Here is a 21,069-nt window from a genome sequence, read left to right as displayed (position 1 = left end):
GCTCCAGGTATTGAAAGGGAGCAAAAATAATAAAAAATTAACCTTATAAGAGGGGAGAGAGAGACAACCAGCACTGTTTTGCACAGTTAGGCTGTGACTAGAATATAGTCTAAGAAAGGGAAAATCTCTGAAAACTGAACATGACAACTGACTTGTGGGATACAAGTAAAATTTGGTCTTGCTAGTGAGTGTTTCATTTACTCCTGCCTAAAACAATCTAGAGCAGTAACACAGTGCAGAGCCCATTTATACTGAGCACCTTGGTTTTGGCAAGTAGAAGAAAACATTTGGCCTTCAGGATCAATAGTAAGTTCTTATTCCCTAAAAAAGCATGTGCCATGGCTTCACCGTAATGGATTATTATGATTCTGACATGATAAGGAAGCAATTTGTTAAACTTCCTCACAAAATGCTAGTATGTACATACAGGAACATAAAATGATGGTTCCCCCCCCCCTTTTTTTTTATTCTAATTATGCTGGCAAAGCCATGGAAGACCAGGAACAGAGGAGGAAAATTATGTATGCATACATATCTACATACAATTATGTATAAATACGGTATAAGTATTCCTGTATCAATCAGAATACTGAAGAAAATCAGAAAGACTTGACAGAAATACAAATCAGGCATGCATGCAAAAATGATGAAGATTTCCCAACACTTTAATTTTGATTATTAGTGAATGAAATTCAACTAGTTAAGAAGGTTGGGTTGTATCAATGTTCAGAAGCTTGGATGTCTTCTGAAAGACACTTAATTAGATCTGCAAAATTATATCTGAATAAAATAAAATACTGTGAGAGGAGGAAGAATGGTACTCTTATTTCCAGCCAACCTGGAATACAATGAGAATAATCACACAATGCCGAGAAGGTAAGGGGAAAAACGTTAACTTATCTGAATTTGTTTCAAATAAGCATTTGTTCAGCTTAGGCCTATTTTAAGTTTTTGAGGCAGAAGCTTCAGTTGTTTTATAGTCATTCTGAACTGCCTCATCTATCCACAGTAAGAACTCCAAAAGATTCTTATTGCTCCCCAGTAAGGGAAATTTGCTACTCTTCAACACACCAGCAGAACTCACACAACACTTACATTTTTTCTGTGGTCTGTTAGCAACACAACAGTCTTCAAGCAGGTCTGCCAGTCTGTGAAGCCACAGGGAGTCAGTTCTGCCAGTAGGACATAAGAGTCACTAGCGGTACCCTACAGTCACAGGAAAATGGATATCCATTAGTCCAATCAAACATCTCACTCACAAGATGATTTCCAAAACAAAGAGGAGACTGAAATCATCAGTTACAATAACAAGTAGTTTCATTCCATTTCAGCACTGTCCCCAGAAGCTGAACTCTCTTTCAAAAAAATTCAACAGTATGGTTTCTAGATCAACATCTTTGTCATTCTCTGTAAGAACAGGCACCAGGTATTTTAGGGAGAGATGGATGAAATAGCTGCTTAGCTCCTTTCCCTAGATGACTTTGCCACTGAGATACAGAACTAGCTATTACAGAACTTCCTGAAAGCTCCTAATCCTGAGAACTGCCATTTTTGCAGTCTACCTATCCAGCCAGTGCTCCCCTGATTCCTCATACATGAAGGACTCCACCGGATGGTGACAGCATACCTAGTCTGCTAGGTGATTAAGTTAGCCTCCCACTGCACTAAGCGACCACAGTCCCCCATTAATCACTGCACTGTGCATGGGGGTATTACAGCCCATCCTCGATTTTCCAGTGTGGCTTTCAACATTTCTGCTTCCCTCTTCTCAAAATTGGAATGAAACAGCAATTCGCAGCTACTACACATCAGTGCACAGACACCTGCATTTACTCTATAACAGAAAGGCTCTTCAGTACACAGTACCTTGGCCAACACATAGTAACAGTCTCCATGGAAGGTGTATTTCTTCCCATCAAAGGTGGTAATATGAGAACCTCCTTCCACTGAACATGCGCCTGGACAGGGTAAATCCTTGCATGTCCATCTACCTGAATCACAGGTGCTGTAAGCAGACAAATAACCCAAAAATATATGTAAATATTATAGGAGCTAAGAGCACTGAAAGCATCTGCATGCTGAGCAAACAGCAAGATATCCCTGGGTGTTTTGAAACTGTATCTTTGACCATTTACTTAAGATTTTCTTCCTCTGTATGCTGTAGAAACAAGGAAAGCTTTCAGAGAATAGATTGTATAGCCATGCAACATAAATTTAAGTTCAGATTTTTTTCAGGAAGTCTTCTACAGCTAGATAGAAGATTGAAAAGGATAGACCCATACACAATCATTCAAAGAAAGGTATATAAAACCATGATCCTTACCATTCTTCACATTCACTGGTGATGCTTTGTCCAGGTGAATATCCCTTTCCATGGAGCTTGCAGTAGCACTGGCTAACAGGTACACAGCCTTTCTCAGTGATATCATCATATACAGTTCCTGCAAAGCACAACAGTTAACTATTATAGCTCATTCTGAAACAAAAGCAATTTCTAGAGTGGAAAAACTCTCAAGGGTAGACATGCTCTTGACACATGAAACACAGGCTAAGGTTATCAAAACTGTGAAGACAACTTGATAAATTTATACTTTTTTAACATAAGACATGTGGAAAACTCTTCTATCCAGCTTTGAAAATCTAAATCTATCCATTCACATAACTATACACAAACAAAAAGCTCCACAGAAGTATACAATAACAATCTTAGAATTTTATATGGTTAGTTATAGTCCTTCTGGAGCATGCTGTAGACTGTAATTGTCACATTATTTTTTCTAAGGTTGACTGTAAGTCTGAGAATTTCACTCTCTGGGTAAATGATGTCCATTGTATCAGAATTATTCAAGCTAAAAGCATGATTTTCTACTTATTAGCAAAGATCCATTTGTTCAGAGCTAAAAGTAGATTTATGACCAAATACATAGGACCTAGTCCATGTGTCAGTAAGATTTAACTGCAAAATTATAAATTAATTCATCAATGATTACCTCTTTTTTTTTTTTTAACATGCAAGAATTATATTCTCCCAGGGGCAAATTAATGAGTAGCCATATTAATTTTTAAGATATAATTTGACAACATTTAATATTTTGGTTATGAACCCCTTTGCCACAGCTATTGGTTTTGTTCTTGTTTTGCTTTCTGGTTTAAAGGCAAGTATACAGGCATTTATTTCCAGACACAGGAGCAAGAAATACACTTACCTTCAGGGCAGAAACAACCATCCATGTAGTGCTCTTCACAAAGGCTGCTGATCTCCAAGTGTGAACAAGTATTGATGCAGGGTGAGCTGCTTTCTCTATAGATCATGTTACCAGGACAGGTCTTGGCTAAAAGAATGAGAAAGGCATCATCAGTTATTTGAGTATAAAGTCTATTATTCCTCAGAAACCAAAGATCCTATCTCCCACTCCCCTCAAATCAATGGTGTCCCAAGTCAGATTCCATTTGGCCAAGCATGTGTGTTTGTTGCTGAACTGTTCCCCCCCCCTTTATATTTTCTTCTTTTGGTCTTGAATAGACCAAATGATCTCAGTCATCCGCAGCATCAGGCCTTGTAGCTTTTGAACTGGAACAGAATTTCTACTTGCTGAAAAACGTTTCTTCATGATAAAGGCAATAGAAGAAGAAAACAGGAAGAACACAGTATGCAGCTTTTTGCACTACTGGTATACAGTTTATAATATATGCATACAGGTTTGTAAAGGAGGAATGATTTTAAATGTTTCACAGTGCTTCATCCATGAAATACTTGTTGCTTTGTAAAATTTATATAGCTGCTTACGGCAAAAGTGCTGTGTCCTCCATTCACCCGGCCGGCCACCTGCATGCGAACACTGGCGAGAATACTCAGAGATGGTGCTGCAGAGGCAGAAGGAGTCCTCATTTCCATTACAGGCACACTTGTCCTGCATGCAGGCTTGGACATACATCTCCACATTGAGGCGTGAATGACAATCAGCAAACGCAGAGGAAGTTAGCAACTTCTCACACTCATCACGCTAAGGAGGAAAAGTAAAGATTATATTTACCTTTAAGAGATTCATACACACTTGAACTTCTAGACAGGTCCTTTCCTATCATAAAAACTGTTGGCTCCTAAAGAGCAACAATTATTGAAGAAAGGAAGAAGGAACCATATAGTAGGTTCTCTCTCGAAAAACATGAATCGGAAATAATTTACATACAACCTCAGAACTTCCTCTGTTCCTCATCTTTTTTAAAAGGTCAGAGCACTATTTATTGCTTTTAGTGATGGACTGTAAGCTTCCACATAGATTTCTTTTTCTAAAATTAAGTATTAGTCATTGATATTAGCTGGAGACATAATGTCTGCCATGGAAGGGACGAAGCCTTCCCAGCTCCTCACACACTAACTCCCTATAGCACAAGAATGTCTCCACATACCCATGAAAGTGAAGTTCACCAGTAGGATTACTCACATGCTCGTTACAGCTTGGAAGAGCCTGAGTTTCATCAGGATCCTCACAGTTGGCATTGGGTTTGTTGATCCTCTGTAAATTCCCATATGTAATTGAGTTGTAGCTTGCGACTGTGAGAAGAAATTACAAAGAGGCCTTGCTAAGCCTAAAAAATTGACAACAAGGAACATCTGATTCCTTACACTCTACTGATTAAGGGAAACAGTTGCTATGATATCAATTGTATCTGCCGGACATGGATCTCTGTTCCAGTTATGTCTATTTTAAGCATGTTTAAAAATTTAAACTGATATTGTACTAAGAAAGGAAGGCTCTGCCTGTGGAGGAGAGAACAAAATGATTCACCTGCAATAAAATACTGTTACAATGGGAATGCAGAACTGGAACATAATGCTTACTTTGGGGCAATTACAGAAATACCTGATATGGAATTTGCTCTCCTGTGATGCTCCTATGCACAATGCTTATGAATCTATCTTCTGTGATAACTATCAGTGTAGTAGTATGACTCACCTTCACTAATAAACTCATTGTAGATTGGAATGCCATTGTAATCCCCACAAAGACCACATGTATGGTTATTGAATTTGCTGTCCAGCTCCACCTAGTTAATTGAAAGAAAAAGGAAAAATGGAAAGGAATTACTTGGAGCATGAAGACCATTCCAAAGCAAGTATGTTTACCTGAAAGGAAAGCTGCTAGATGACAGAAGTGATGGTCAACCCAAAACCCTTTCAGAAGTAGCTCCTGTATTGTAAATTAGGTGTAGCATAGCTGATAAACACACAAGTCAGATGCAAAAAATAACACAGAAAATAAAAAGGGGCTAAAGCTCCTCTAATTCGATAATCACTGTAATCACCATATTGATAAAGAGGAAAAATAAAGCATTCTTAAAATTACAGGACTCTTCTTTTTTCGCTACCAAGATAAAATTTAAGTCTTGCTATGAATCAGGAAAGCTGACTATGAAACAACTTTAAAAGATAAATGAAGGAAAATGCAGATCAGATTGTGGAGGAGTTACAGGTGTTACTGAAAGTAGTAAGATCATCTGAATGCCATACCACTACTCTATCACACCACAGAGAAAGGAACTTTACCTTTTGAAAACAAGATACCATGAGTGCCAGCTGGAAGAGTCAGTCTAACACTCTAGCTCTGTTCAGTCCATGAGAGTCTGTTAAACCCAGGGAATACTAATAAAGAAGACTTGGATCATACATACCATCAGTGCATCCTCTTGATTCCATATCAGAATCAGGCCTAATTTGGCATAAACCTTGGTGTAAATGTCATTGTTCTCAATGAACATACCAGAGCTGTAGTAGGGTGTCTTGACACTAGGAAGAAAATCACAGGCTTTGTATTAGTACAGGAACATAAGGGGTGACATGAATGTCTCTTACAGGAGAAATATTCTAACGAATAGGGAAACCATCCTTTGCCTTTTTATATTCCCCTAGCTCATCCTAGTTGCACAGGATGCCTCGTTATGGGGCATAAAATCCTCTCTCTCTAGCACTTGACGTGATGCATCATTGCCTTTAAAAGGCAAAGTAATTTCAGAGGCAAATGTTCCCTGAAGGGACGGGTTCTTTAGAGGAAAAAGGCAAAATGACAGATGCCTTTAAATTAATCAAAGCAAAATCCAGCATCATTGTGGGATTAACACAGGATATTTGAATGCTCGCTAATCATTTACTTTCACCAAAGAAATAACAATCTGACTGGAAGCTTTCCCTTACCAAAAATCTGAAAACCATTTCAGAGACAATGAATGTTCTTTTGAAAGGATCTTCCTCTGCAAGAGAGAGTTCTAAAAGCACAGGCAGGTATGGGGACTGCCAAAAAAAGTGGAAGAACAACTTGGAGAGAATGGAGCATGTTGAGGAATTTAGTCATTTACTGGTAGGACCAAGCTTATTAATGGTGACAGCAAAGCACGTTAATATGATGAAAGGTATTTTGCAGAAGGCTGAGCATAGATGTTCTTGTCTGATATGGAACTAACTCACTGGATATCTCTCCTGTTCTTGTATGTCTATCTTACAGTACACTATATAACGCTACACTACATATTACTGAATTTCATTCAGTAATAGATGGACTGTGGCAAGCAGCAGCATCCTACAAAATTTAAAGAACTAGATGCCTGTTCAAACAGAAGCAGTGTACACTGGAATCCAGTCAAAACACCAGTTCTTTTTCTACACATTTGTCAGAATAATTGTTATCGCTCAGGATACATGTATGTCTGTGCACATATTCTCACAATTAATCTCTTGGCTGGGAAAATTTTATCTCCTAATTTCCTGCCACTGGGATTTTTCCAACTATTTTCCTTAGGCATTTTTAATATGACCAAATGACTTACGCATCAAAATATTAGGAACTCAGAAGCCACCATTTCTACTTTTGGCTGCATTGTTCACCCTCTAGTTATAAAACACTGGGCAGCTTTTCACCTTTCAGCTATCACAGAATGAAACACAAGGGTATACACTTAAGCACCAAATCTGCCAGGACATTTAATTAATCAGTGGATTGGGTACCAAAAGGCAAACTCATACATTTATCTGTTCTACGGGTTTCACCTCAGTGGTGTGAAATAGTATTTTATATGACAATGGATCACGTGCCAGTTAAAGAGCAGTACGGGAAATTAAATTCTACAAAAACTAAATCCTCCATGCAGCAAAAACCAGTTCTACGAGCCTTCTATTCAGAAGGGTTCTATTGTTTTATGAATAATACCTAGGAGAAAAACAGGTTTGCTTCAAGAAAAAACAATTTTTAAAGGATCTCTAAACATGTTTTTTATGGAGCTCTTTTAAGACCTGAATACAGGGTGAAGGACTTTTTCAGCTGGGGGAAAAGAATGCATTTTCCATGACTTCACGCCATTTTGTTATGCATTCTGGTATGATCCTTGGAAAACTGAATGTAATTTTCTATCTTGAATAGGTTTCTATTGCAGTGGATTCCCCATTTAAGATCAAAAGTTGACTTCTGGACAAAATCCAGTCCGGCAATGAAAATAAAAAGGGTATTTTTTTAATAAGGCTAAGATGTACTAATATTTGGTCCAGCTTCTTCCATCTTCATCCTACAGAGCTATGTGTTAACCTGTGAGTTGCTTCACTTGTTTCAGTGTGCATATTTGTAGGATTAACAGGAGTAATTGTGGCAGACTTAGTGCCTTACGTCACCATATTACAGGAGGAAAAAAAGATTACAGCTCTCTGTGAAGAAGTACATATTGCCACAGACTAATTAGTTTAGCACCCCCCCCCCTTTTAACCTGCATTATATGTGTTATAACCTCATGAAGAATGGCCACTAAACTTTACAGAATTATTTATGAAGAACAGAAAATAACACCTCTCTCCTGCCAGGAAAATAAACAAAAAGACTCTTCATTTGTGAGGACCTGCTAGGCCAGACCTTCTGCTAAGGTAAGCTCAAGGTGGTACAGTAAAACAAATGAAGCTATGTCATTTCACCTCAGTGAAAGATCTGGCTCATGAGTTGCATTTTATTTACTGTACAGCCAGAAAAAGAATGATTCACATAAATCTCTTCCCTGACTTGCTTTTAAATCATCCCTTATGCCAGTGTACAAATCAAGATTGATACTAAAGCCTTTCCCCAAAGCAGTTTTTATGTTGGATTTTGAAGTGTTCTTTTAGCTTATGGAAATGCTTGCAGCAGCTATCTTAATGATATACAGACAGCAGTGTAAGGAATCAATCCTGCTTTTATCTTCACAGCACATTTCTCTGAAGCACTATTATATTATAAGAACTTACATCTGCCCATCTACCACAGCCAGTTTTGATGTGAGGTACACTGTGAAGTCCTTGATTGTTATCAGAATGTACTGGATCACAGGATGGTTATTGCTGTTCAGAGCACGCTGAATTTGGACAGAGAACTCCTTGTAAGACTCTCGGCAGTCAGAAGCAAAATTATATTCGCAAAGGCCAGGAAATTGATAGACGTCTCCATCAAAAGTTTTGAAATGGTTGTTCCCCCAAGTGCTGCAGACATAGTGGCCATGGCTTCTTGCCCTACCTGTTAAATGATGAAAAAGAAAGAGGCATGAAAAAAGGGAAATGAACAAGCTAGAGTCCACTGAGGCTAAGCAGTATTACCCAACAAGACAGCATAATGCTTCCATAATGTTCAGCCACGGAGCACAAGTGAGTTTACAGGAAAAGAATGTTAGAATATACAGTAGAAACCACTTTTAATTATGTGCGCAGTGATTCCACAAATCTCCAGCCTAGTCAAATACCTGCCTGTTAAACAAAAGAGATGTCAATCTCTGTAATGGAAAAGATGACATTAATAAACACTGCTGGGACCTAGGTATTTCTTGTAGTGTTCACCGAGGTGAAAGAACTTGCCTGCATTAAGTGGGGAAACTTAACCCTCTGACTGCTAACAAGCTGGTGCATCAATACAGTGGTGGTTGCTTTGCCAAATGCATGAATTCATGCTGAATCACAGTAAGAGTTTTAGTAAATAATTTTGTATTTATCATTTCTAAGAGTTATTCCCTTCCCTGATCCAACATGCGCTAAAAAAGAAACAGAGTTGGGAAGCACAACAGGAGTTCTTAAAAAATTCCTTCTTTTCCTAACAGAAACAATTCCTATTACAACAGACCTCTGCAGGAAAATCAGGGCAGAAAATAATGACATTGGGAGCAAAACAAAAAAGCAATAGCAAAAGATGAAGTTGATGATCTCAAGTTCATTCCCTTCCCAATGACTGTACCAAATACTAACACAAATTAACACAGTATCAAGTTAGGTCTCAAGACGTTATAGATTAGGGATGAGCATAAAAGCTGAACATACTTGGGAAGCCTGCCAAGGTACCAAGAGTACCCATGCCACTTATCTTTCCAAGATTATCTAGAAGTGTTTAATTTGAGAAATCAGAACTACCAAGGGAACCTCTAAGTCATTATTCTTTGATGTTATCAACCACACTAGGTGCATCCAACCAAAGCTTGTACTATTAGATACTTCTCTCCCCAAAAGGAAGACTACACAGACATTCTCCCAGAGCTCACAGCTGGGATCCCAAACGCAAAATTTTGCTTTCCTCCCATTGCTAAATTCAAGACATGGGAGATCAAAACTAGTATCTCAAAACTGCAGAAAATGCATCACCAACTGCTCTATAAATACAATCTTGAATATGAGAGGTTTTATGTTGTTCCAGAGTAACAAAACATACAACTATCCTTTTTCTTCATTGCTACAACAAAGAACTTGCCAAACTGACATAGTTTTCTTTCTGCCAAGCAGTTACTATACCTAGGAAAGTCTAAACATATGGAAAGAAACCTAACACTGAAAATAATAGTTTCCAAGTACATCAAACTAGAGATTAATGCAATAGATTTAGGCACTAACCTCTCCAAAGATAGCAGTATCTACCTACTTTGGCTCACCCACATAGCCCTAGTATTCGAATGTTAAAAAATTCAAGACATCTTAAAACTCCAGTGCATTATTTAAATGTGTTGCCTCCTTCTACCTTTATTGTGGTATTTTATTCTCTCCCCCTTTTCAAGGAGGCAATCTGCCACCATTTCGTTTTTAGAGCTTACCTTTTTTTATTTCGCTCGCATAGGAAAGTGCCAGCCAGAGCATAAAAAGGCTGGCAACCCTTAGCCCCATGGTGGCTAAGGTGGGTGAACTGGGAACACCTCTGCGAACTTTTCTTTATATAATACCCACTGGTGCAATTGATTCCATCACAGGGGAGGAGATACCAAGGGAGGAGGAAAGAGGACGCGTAAGAAAATTAGGTGTGATATTTACAAAAGATAAGAAGTAAACAGATAGGTATTTTTCACTGTAAATGAAGGAATTTGGCATACAGGAAATGGTATAGTATTGATTCAGTAATCATGCAATTTTTTATTGCTCTTCTGTATTTCTTTGTCCTACAGGATGCTACTTCTTTAAATCCTTCAGATGGTCACGCCAAGTTCAACCTTCAGTAACTCCTACAACAAACAGTGAATTCTGCAGTGGCTGAACAAGAAAATACCTTGAATGAAGTTCAGAATGGGACACTCCCAGACAATTGCCTTAAAGCCGAGAGTTTTTTTCATTTTTCACTATCACTTAGAACTACTTCTGTAAAGATTAAATGATGCTCATGAAGCTCCTGGTAGACAAAAATAATCCTTACAAATAATGATATGCCATGGATGGAAAAATTATTTTATAGGCAATTGTTGGATTCCACTGATTCATAAAGCTCTAGGGTGCATTTAAACCAAGATACAGCCCATATAGCATATCATTCCCTAAAAGTAACTGAGATGGGATGGCATGATAACTTCAAGGAATTCACATCACAAGAGGTGGTCTATCAAACATTGTCACTGTGCAACAGAAAGCCCATTAAAAAAAGTTTTACGGGCTCTCAAAACATTTTAAGCTTTAAGAAAAACAAAAGGGAAAAATGGGAAAACACTACTGTCCACACAGAATAACAACTCAGATTTGTTTTCAGACAGAATCCCCCTGAACAACTCATTCTTGCTTACCTTTCGCATGAATGATAATGTTACAGTCTCCTGTCTGACGTCAGATCCTACAGAAAGCCAAATGCTCAGCTTCGCCCAATGCAGAGAAACATGAAGAGGGTCCTCATGAGAGCTGCAAAAACAGAAACCAGCTCAGAATGCTGCTTCAGAAAGAAAATGATTTCCACGTGCACTGTATTTTGCTCCGCAGAATTCCTCCAAAGTGTTTTTGTAACTCTCTTCAGAAGACAAAACATAGGTCCTTTTAGAGAAAATATACTTATTTCAGGAGATCTTTTAACACAATTGCTTCATAGCACTAACTGAGTTTACTTCTTACAGATACCAGGCCAGGTTCTTTATTTTCTCATCAAAAGTTTCTCATTGCAGTGTCTAGAAATCTCTAATCCTCTTAATTCTTCCGAGTTTTCCTTATTCCTGTTGCTCAAATTACAAGTTAAGTAGAACCTTCACATTTTGTAAAACACCAAGGAAATTCTTCACTTAGTCCCTCTGGCTGCTCTGGTCAACCAGAAGTACCCCTTTGTAGTAAAAGCATGTTTTTCAGTTGTTTTCTTTTATTCGCTGTTTTTACTTGTACTGTAGGCACAAGTACAGCCTACCGTCATTCCTAACATCTTTCTGTTCTCCCTGAACACATCTCAAAAGGTGTTAGACTTTCTGCCTTTCCTATTTAAGGATGCAGATTTGTAGTTCTCCCACCCATACATAGGACAGCATTCACTCAACTGCCCTGACTGAATTTAAGCACTTGCCCTTCTCTCCTTTTGGAGTCTTTCACTAGAATATAGAATTAATATTCCTTCTTGGAAAATAAAAATAAATATAGTAGTAATTAGCTGGAACACAGCAACTGAAGAAAAAAAAAAGATATTAAACTGTCTGTAGAGACCCTTCCCTGATAGTTACTTTAGCAGGTCTAATTCTCATGACACTTCAGAGACATCTCATGTCTTGGAATTTTCCTTCTTTTATACCATCAAAACTCTTATTTCAGGCATGTTTCCTAAAATACTTCTGAGCTTCCTGAAGGCCTTTATTCTGAGCTTTTCTGTTCCTGTGTTTTTTCAGACAGATTCCTCCTGCCTGGGACCACTATGGTCCCAGAAAAAAAATCTCCATGACTTAGCTTGTATCTTAGCCATGATTTAGTCAATAATATTTGGAAATTGTAACAGGAACTCCTAGTACACAGCAGACCTGATCCTTTTTAGATTAAACTGGATGCTCATATTTATAAACTGGAAACTTGCCTATCTGCTCTTCAGTGTTTGCCACAGAACTTCTAGATCTGGAATGAGCCACTTCCTTGCCTCATTTGCTGGAACTGTGAAAGGTAATGATGAGTCACCTAGAGATATGCTATCTCTCAATCCAACATGCAGGTGTTTTCTTCCTAGGTATGGTAAGAAATACACCTTTCTTTGGGTGACATGGATAAGTCTAAGAGCTCCTCTTAACCAAGCACTACTAGATTTTACTGATTGATTTTCTCTGCTCCAGCTCTGGACTGCCTGGACAGGGAACATGACCCCATCTTGGGCTATATATATATATATATAGGACAGGACTATTTCCCTTCTCAAGTCTGTTTTTCCTCACAGAGAACTATACCTTCTCATCGCCTCTCCTTCTGACAGAGAGCTGTGGGTCCCTGTAACACCCAACCTGGAGAATACGGGAAGGCAACATGTCTTTGAGGATCGTGACATGACGACTCTCCTCGCATTTGTACTCAAGCCAATATGTGTGTGATGATCTGAGGAGAAATGAGTGCAGCTTCTTATCTTCACAATTCTTAAGTGTATTTGTACCTTTGCTAGCATTAGAAAGTATCCTAAACTTTTCCATCCCCGTTTCCTTATTGGCATGAAAGTAATGCTCCTGTCTACCAGCTGCTTTATTTGCCTTTCGGAAATTATCAGTATGTGAGGTATGCAATTATAGTCTATTTTCTTTCGTGCTCAGCTACCTTAAAGCTTATTGGCCTACGCATTTTAATCCAGAAGTTATTTGACTTTTAATGCACAGAAAACTCTGCAGCCACACGTACACATAAATTTATTTACTATAAATTGTTTGACAACTTAATCCATTTTGGGAAAAAAATAACTCTGCTTTAGCACAATGCAAGTGGCATCACCAGAACAGATGATGAGAAAGGTGTTTTCAAATCTAGTTCCCAGTGCTGAGATTTTTTACAAAGTTCCTGGAGTCCATGAATAGAATTACAAGCTCCCATAGTCTTCCACTACATACCTGAACTATGAGCCTGTAGACCAGCATTTTACAGGCAATGCTACAAGTCAGGGTTAAAAAAAAGTCAACTGCATGGCAAGAGTGTTTATTACAGCAACAGATGCAGAAGGACAGAGAAAAAAATGTAGAAGTGTGTTTTGAGTCATAGCTGAATCAATGCATTGCGAATTTCACCACTCTTAAACTTTTATGAGACTATTTCTAATCATTCCATCAGCATACCATAGCTAACTTCTTATGCCCAAATTAATTACAGTTTAAATTTATTTTACAGTGTATTTTGTGTTAAAAAAAGAGAACCAAAATGGAAAATTATGCTTCATTTTGACTCACATTACAGATTTTCCCATATGGAAAATTTATGGTGCTTTAAGGCAAAAATTAAGGAGAAAATTGTCTAGGCTTATTGTTCTAGGAACACATAACTTTTCAAGAATTTTGAGCCTGTCTCCATCTGTGAGCATACCAAGAAGAAATCTCATTGCAGAGTCCTGTCACAGCAACCCCAGGATGAACACTATACAAACCCCTCAGAAAGGACAATTACATATGGTCACTGACACTTGTTCCAATTCTTCTATCACGTTCCTAACTTGCTGTTCATCACAGGCTACTTGTCAAGCCAAGAAGCGAGGCTCTATCAGTGAGGGTGTTCTGCAGAAGGAGCTGCGGGATTTCATTCTGCTGCTCTTCCGTCTGGCAGCCTTCCACCACAGCACACAAATCCTTCCAGGCGCCCACCCAGTTGTATGACATACCCATCGCTCCATTTATTTCAGGGACTGCTCTCACCGCCAAGCACAGCGATGTGCTGTCCATGCTTCCTGGCAGCCTTTCCAAAATTGCTCTGGCAAAATACAGCCTGATTATGAATTAAGAGATCTCTGACAAGCAATCACTGTACTTGCCTGACTGGGACACCAGTAAGCACCCCATAGTGAACCATGACAAAAAACTAAGAAAGCAGAGACAAGCAGCAGTCTGCTGAACAGTGGGTTCAAAAAGAGAGTTTTATAGTAATGAAGCAGAAGTACTGGCGATGCACTTCATTTTGATATGCATCCTGCCAGCAGATTAACCTAAAATTACCGACATGAAAAGGGCCTGTCTTTATATGGAGTTACAACTGTCATAGAACTGCTAAAATTAGTAGATTTGTGTGTTGTGTGTTGTTAAATTATTAACAACAAGCTGCAAAAAGCATGACTATAACCAATACACTGCCCTCTCAGGCTTTATAACAAGGAGATCACTAGTTATTATTTTCACAAACAGAACGTTAATAAACAGAATGGTCATTTAAATGTATTCAAGTAACATTCAGGATTTTATGCCAAAAGAATAAATTAAATGTTACGAAAACCCACATATCTCTGATTGATCCTGGCTGCCTACTGGGAATGGCTTCATACCGTAGAATTAATTATCATTCTACAATTTTATCCTAAGGTATTTGATTTCTGGTTGGTCTAATCTCAGCTCTACCACTAATTTCCTCACTGTGTCCTTGAGCAAGCGTTTGGATTTCTTGGCATTCTTTATTCAGACAAATACTGGCTAAGCCATACAATTGTGCAAGTTAGCTGCTGATGCTAGCTGGAGCATTTTCACATGCCCTTCCTTAAGTGGTTTTGCATAGAAATTTAAAGATTAGCATCCATTCTCCAGCCACAATACTTCCTTCTCTTTATCAGTAGCACTTACTGTATTTGAGACCTAGGTTGCAAAACTTCTGTTTCTCTGCCAGTTAAGTATAAATGGTGAAAAACGTGTGACAACACAATTACTGGGGATTGGGAACTGATGTACTAAATAATAACCTCAATTAGTAAATTTCCGTACTTCCCTTCTAGTAAAAGGTATGTCTGTGAAAAGCCTCAGCGTGGCAGCTTCTATATCAACACGCATGGAAAAACATTTGAGGATTTCAAGAAAGATTAAAACAGTTCTCCTTTCCTGAAGCATCTGTGGGATTCAGTACAGGGAACTGGCTGTAGCCAAGGAGGGATGACACAGAAGGGTCATAACTACACTAAGCCTTCCTTTCTCTGTTCAATTTTGTCTCAGTAGAGCGGGATTTTCTGAATCTTTTAGTCTCTTTCTAGGGAACACTGAATAGAAAAATGCTCGCAAAACACTTTTTTTCCTCAGTCTTCTGAGGAATTTTCTGAAAATACAGCTCAGTAAGAAAATGGGAGAAATTTTAGGCAAAGCTTATGCACCTAAATTTGTATTCTCTTAATGGAGTTCACATCTTATATCAAGGAGATTTCAGAGACAGTCTGAGTAAGAAACAAACACAGCACACTTGATTTAATTGCAATTCTGTTTTACACCATCTCCTTGCCTCATAACTCTCCACTGATTGTGAAGTAAATATGCATTTATTCAATACTTTCAGATGTCACAAGAGAAATCAGACTCACCTTACTGTCACAACCAAAACCAGAGAGCAAACCCTTTGCTCTTCCCTTCCTTTTTTGAGTGGTGTGTGGATATGGCCTCAAAGTCAGCTAAAAAATAGTCCATAGAAAATGCTTTCAAGATGAAATTCTTTTAATGACTGTCCAAAATTTACATTGATTCCTTGGTCATTACAGTTTATTCTCCTGTTTTATCAATTTTTCCCATTTTGCTAAATTCTTGATGAATGGCTTACCTAATTGCATGTAGTCCACAGTTCTACTGATCTGACAGAACTTCATAAATTCAAGATTTAATATTGAATAGCTGATGTAATCACATAACTCATTTCTGAGCCATGGTGTAACTACCGTGATGGTTACACAAGACACTATGGAAAACTGAACTGATCCGCATGAACATTTTGGCTAAAAATATTTAGTCCTCCTCCTCCCACTAAAAATTACTGTCCAGCTGGCACAACATACTTGCCATAGCTACAATACACTCCGAGTTTTTTGCTGTTATGTAAATATGCAGTTACACAGTTTATAGAGCCTTCCATTTGGTTTTAAGAGGAAAAACTACGTCAAATGCAAGAATATGTCTGATTAATATCAAAGTCTTCCAGCTGCCACGCACATTTTATAACACCGTTACTTTGTAATTAACCTCTGAATCATCAGAAAGGCAACACTGAATACACAGTGCTGTATCAAGGCACCATTGTGAATATACAGCATGTGCTGAAGAAAGGACACTGAGAGCTGCTGCATCCCACACAAAAAAGGAGAGGGAAGGATGAATTAGACAAGCTAGAAATTATTTTCACTTTATGATGTTTTGTATTGTTCATATTTCATTTCCATGCATTTACAAATTTTGAACTGAATCACTCTTTAAGGTATCTTTGGAAAGAGAAAGAAAATAAAGAATGAAAAGGAGAAAAAAAAATTAAAAATACTTATTCCTTCCTTAATGCTTCTCCTTTTTAGTTATTTCTATTAAATGACAATTCTTAGAAATAAATTATCTGCACTACAAAAAGTCTGCAGTGGCTCTGAGATTTCATACCATCCTATGATATACTTCATATAGTAACTGTAACATCTTCAAGAGAAGGACTACCTATACTCAAAAATTGGAAGCATTGAATATAAACAACTCGAAAAAAAATTTGATTATAACGTCAAATTATAGGTAAGAAACTGAGACCCAAAAACTCTGTTTCTCAAAGTATCAGGATACCTCATATTTTTGGGATATTTGTCTCCACAAAATTCCTGTCCTGGTATTTACAGCTGCAGAATGAAACACAAAGCCAGAGGCACTGAGCCACAAAAGTACTTATGCAATATATAGCAAGGGCTCAAAATGAGAGGTGCATATCCAACATCCTGAACAGGTAGCCACCAGGACCAGGCAAAAGAAGAATTTCAAGAAAAGAGTATGTCTAAGTTCTAGCTCCTCTCTGTGGACCATGGCCAATATGCTGATAGACAGGACCCGCTTCATGAACATAGGTGCTTCACGCCTTTCAAAAAAAGTGCCTTTTCTTCAAAACTATGCCAGAGGAGGACCCTTCTTTTCATCCTATGCTGAGTTCTCATGCAGAGAGAGGTGAAATATCTGAATCTGTCTTGGGGACTCACATTCACATCTCCTGTGAGAATACCTGAATCCTTAGGCTCTAAGGCTCCCTCCTACTTTTGAAACTGCTCAACTTAGCACAGAATACTTAAGAGTGTCACTGTTCCAAAGAAAAGGAAAACAAGAGAGAGCATGACTCTACCATGCAGAAATTAGAGGGAGTCATCTGTGAGGAGAGGGGAAGATTTTGGTCTCACTTAACCCAAATATTTAATATAAAATACAGGTAAAGTCCTGAGAATAGCAACTCTGGTGTGGATATGAGCTGAAATTGTTCAACGTCATTTACAAAGATATTACTGAGTTTAAAAAAGAAAGTACATTAAAGTCTTATTTTCATCTAGGCAATTAGACTTAGTGGAATATAGCATAGCAGAGTGTTGTTGATGTATTGTAAGATGTGTAAGAAAGCAAGCAGAACATAATATAACAACATAGAATCATCTTTCTCTGCTGAGACTGAAAAACAGTCTTTTTTCTGGCAATGTTTCTGCATGTTAGAAAAATTACAGATAAAAAAATATTTCATAACAACTCTGTAAGAGATGTTTGCAGTAAGCAAATAAAAGTAATAAAAATGCTAAACAGAAACCAGATCTAGGAGATAAGTGATAATATCTTCTCTGTGTACTTTCCCAAGACTGAAGATCAGAGTGAAGCTTCCAGTTCAGAACAGTACTTCATCAGTATTGCTTTAAATGTTGCTCTACTCAGGCGAATGTGTAATTACATAAAAAGCTTCTTTATTTTTCCTGCATATAAATTCTTACAGAAACATCTCTTTATCAGCTCAGAGAGGACATATTTCAAAAAAGATCTTTTCTTTAGAATCTTAGAATAGGCTTGCACTTGTCTGACAACAGAAGAGGATTCTTTTGTACTTCATCCACCATTCAAAAAGGGTGTTTAAAACAACAAAAATGGTCAGACTTTAATGCAGATTTACTACAAGGTACTTGAGATAATTTAGGTAGCGCATTATGGAAATGGAAAGACAGAGACAGGAACATGAGCTCTAGAAGACTATTATAACAAAACAACACGTAAGTTAGACTTGTAGCAATCACCTGAAAAATTATTATTTTCTGTTGATGTTATATTCATCTTCAGGTGAACTTTCTCCCCTCTTTGTAAGAAATTCATAGGAATCCAGATATGTCACAGACCTACCTGTTCAACTCTTTCAATACTTCTAAATCTTTTCTTTTCATCTTTACAGGAACTTTTCCAGATTGGCTAGTCCAACTCTCATTCAAATCAGTGCAAAAAAATCGCCTTGAATTCACTGAGAATGTATGAGATTTTAATTTGCTACTAACTATATGAGGCAATACTGTTTATACACAAAACTCTTATCAAATACACAGAACATTAACTGATTAGATAATTACAAATACATGGATTATTTAACTTTTAAGAGAAGCTACTTTGTAGTTGTTGCAGGAAAAATTTCCTCTTTTAATGATACTGTTATTTTCATGACGTGATCCTGTATTTGCCTGGTCTGTCACATGCAAGATACTTGTGTTCACCCAAAAAAAAAGTATGTGGAACATAGCCAAAATAAACTATGAACAGAAAAAAAAAAATCACTTTTAATTGAGAGGAATTCATTTGCCTTTGTTTCTAGAAGTTTGACATCTAAACCCGAGCCAGTCTACTCTGTCTCCCTACATAATCAATAGCAAACTTGCAAAGAGTGGCTCATCTCATCCAAAGCTAGAATGCATAAATAAGATTCATATAAAGCGTGCGTGCAGTTATGAATTTGGTTTTACAAAGCTAAATAGTGTTTGCTTAACTCTGTATATTATCTTCACTCCTGTTACATAATCAAATTAAAATAAGCCAGTAAAGCAAACTGCACCTTAATGAACTTGGTAGTGACTGATGTTTAACTTACTGCATTTACTTTCATAATGTGCTTTCTAAAGAACTATGAAGGTGTATCCTCTTCGTGTGAATCCCAAGAAACTCCCATACGATTTGGTAACTCCCATTTCACAAAGTAAATTTAAAAACTTTGAAAGCAATCTGATATGAACAGAAGATTAGATTATACTACTGAGTCATTGAGTGCAAGAACGTTAGATTAAGAGTACACACACATTACACACAAGTTGCAGGAAAAAGCTTTCTTATTTGACTAGCTGGAAGAGAACAGAACAAAACAGAGACAAGGATACATAGCGAAAATGAACAAAAAGAGTATTTCAGTCTCTAACTTTCTACACAATCCATAAATAGATATTTACATTTAATCCAAAAGAGAGTCCAGAAAAATGATTGCCTAAATATTGTCACTTGGGCAGAAAAAAATGCAGTGGATTGAAGTTCCTACCTACCTTTCATTGTCACCACTCATCTTTTCATTTCCTATTACCCCATGTAATAACCAAATACATCTCATGAAAGCTACTGCATGTCTGGAGCTGCTTGAAATATGAACAAGACTAAACAAGTATGAGCCAAAAGCAGCAAAAGAGCAGTAACAAGTGCAAGAAGTATTAAAATAACCCAACCAAATAAACAAACAAAAAAACCCCTCCCCAGTAGCCAGTACTGTAAAATACCATCAGGCATACAGCACTCAATTATACTTCCCAGGAGCCTTCCCACTCCAGAGAGAACCTAGTGAAAACACTCAGATGATCCTGAGCATTGCTAGTCACAGACATATTTCCAGGAGACACAGTGTGACCTTTCTGTACCTCTCCAGCTCTAGCATTATTTAGTTTGCATACCTTCTCTGAAACGTAAGTCACATTGACACAGTATGAAATAAGACAGATCTAGAGGATCTACAGGTCTAGTCACATCCCAGTGTAATATGCTACACACCTACTTCAGGAAGTTTACGCAGTAGCCTCATCCTGTTGCAGGTTTATGGCTCTTCCTCATGGGATCTAGATTGTTCAACTACGAAAAGAGCAATAGTTTTGAGTCAATCATTCTTACCTAAATCATCAACAACTCTTTTCAAAGATAATGGTAACTCTAATCATGAGTCTTCTTTGTTCTTCTTCACACTCATCTAAACCACATTGATTTACATTACAATCATAATGTAAATAACCAGACTGACACTTTCGAAGGTACTTATCAAGCAGTAGTAGGGTTGAGATAATATAAAACAAAATAACATGCCTATCTTGCTGAATCCAAGTTTTGCAGCTGCTTGAAACACCTTTTAGGACAACGCTGGTTTAGCATTAATTCCTGATTCTTCAGAAAATACTTACAAGAAAATTTCACAGTAGTTGCATAAAGACTAGCTAAATTGTTGACCAAGCCCTTTAAAAAGGAAAGAAGTAGTCATCTACACATGAAATCTTAAGTTTCTCTCACATACATGGTACTGTGCTTTCAAAGCAATAGTATATAAGGTTAAGTAGTAAAAATGTCTGCTCTTAGCTTCCCAAGATCATGTTTCTCCAAACACCGGGGTAATAGTACATTCACTTTCAGATGTAGTTGATGTGGAATTGGAGAAAAACTTAGGCATTATATTCATTTAAATCAGCTGAGAAGCTGCTCCTAAAAGCTTAAGGATAATATGGCTAAGATTTAATTTGTAAAAACAAGTTAATTCCCCAAGGAACACCAAACAGCTACTGTAGTTTATCAGCACTAAATAACGCAAAGAGAACCAAATGAAAGCATTCTGGTCTTCCCTATCATTCTTTCATTTTCACTGTCCTTTGTTTTTTTCATTTTGTGTCTTGAATTTAA

General features: G+C 37.5%; 1 protein-coding gene across 1 annotated transcript in view; it reads right to left on the bottom strand.

The window, feature by feature from the left end:
• MUC2 (mucin 2, oligomeric mucus/gel-forming) overlaps positions 1-10,144 on the bottom strand; it is a 54,626-nt gene extending 44,482 nt beyond the window's left edge. The window contains exons 1-10 of the mRNA XM_067295338.1: positions 10,075-10,144; positions 8,258-8,522; positions 5,674-5,788; positions 4,959-5,049; positions 4,446-4,555; positions 3,788-4,004; positions 3,207-3,332; positions 2,324-2,441; positions 1,867-2,005; positions 1,096-1,206 (exon numbers count right to left, since the gene is read on the bottom strand). Coding sequence (XP_067151439.1) covers positions 1,096-1,206; positions 1,867-2,005; positions 2,324-2,441; positions 3,207-3,332; positions 3,788-4,004; positions 4,446-4,555; positions 4,959-5,049; positions 5,674-5,788; positions 8,258-8,522; positions 10,075-10,144 — 1,362 coding nt within the window. The remainder of the gene's footprint in view (positions 1-1,095; positions 1,207-1,866; positions 2,006-2,323; positions 2,442-3,206; positions 3,333-3,787; positions 4,005-4,445; positions 4,556-4,958; positions 5,050-5,673; positions 5,789-8,257; positions 8,523-10,074) is intronic.
• Positions 10,145-21,069: the final 10,925 nt, after the last annotated feature.

The sequence above is a fragment of the Apteryx mantelli genome, chromosome 4 (assembly GCF_036417845.1).
Source record: "Apteryx mantelli isolate bAptMan1 chromosome 4, bAptMan1.hap1, whole genome shotgun sequence".
In the NCBI taxonomy this organism is placed as follows: Eukaryota; Metazoa; Chordata; class Aves; order Apterygiformes; family Apterygidae; genus Apteryx; species Apteryx mantelli.
This window is presented reverse-complemented; position numbering and strand designations above follow the sequence as displayed.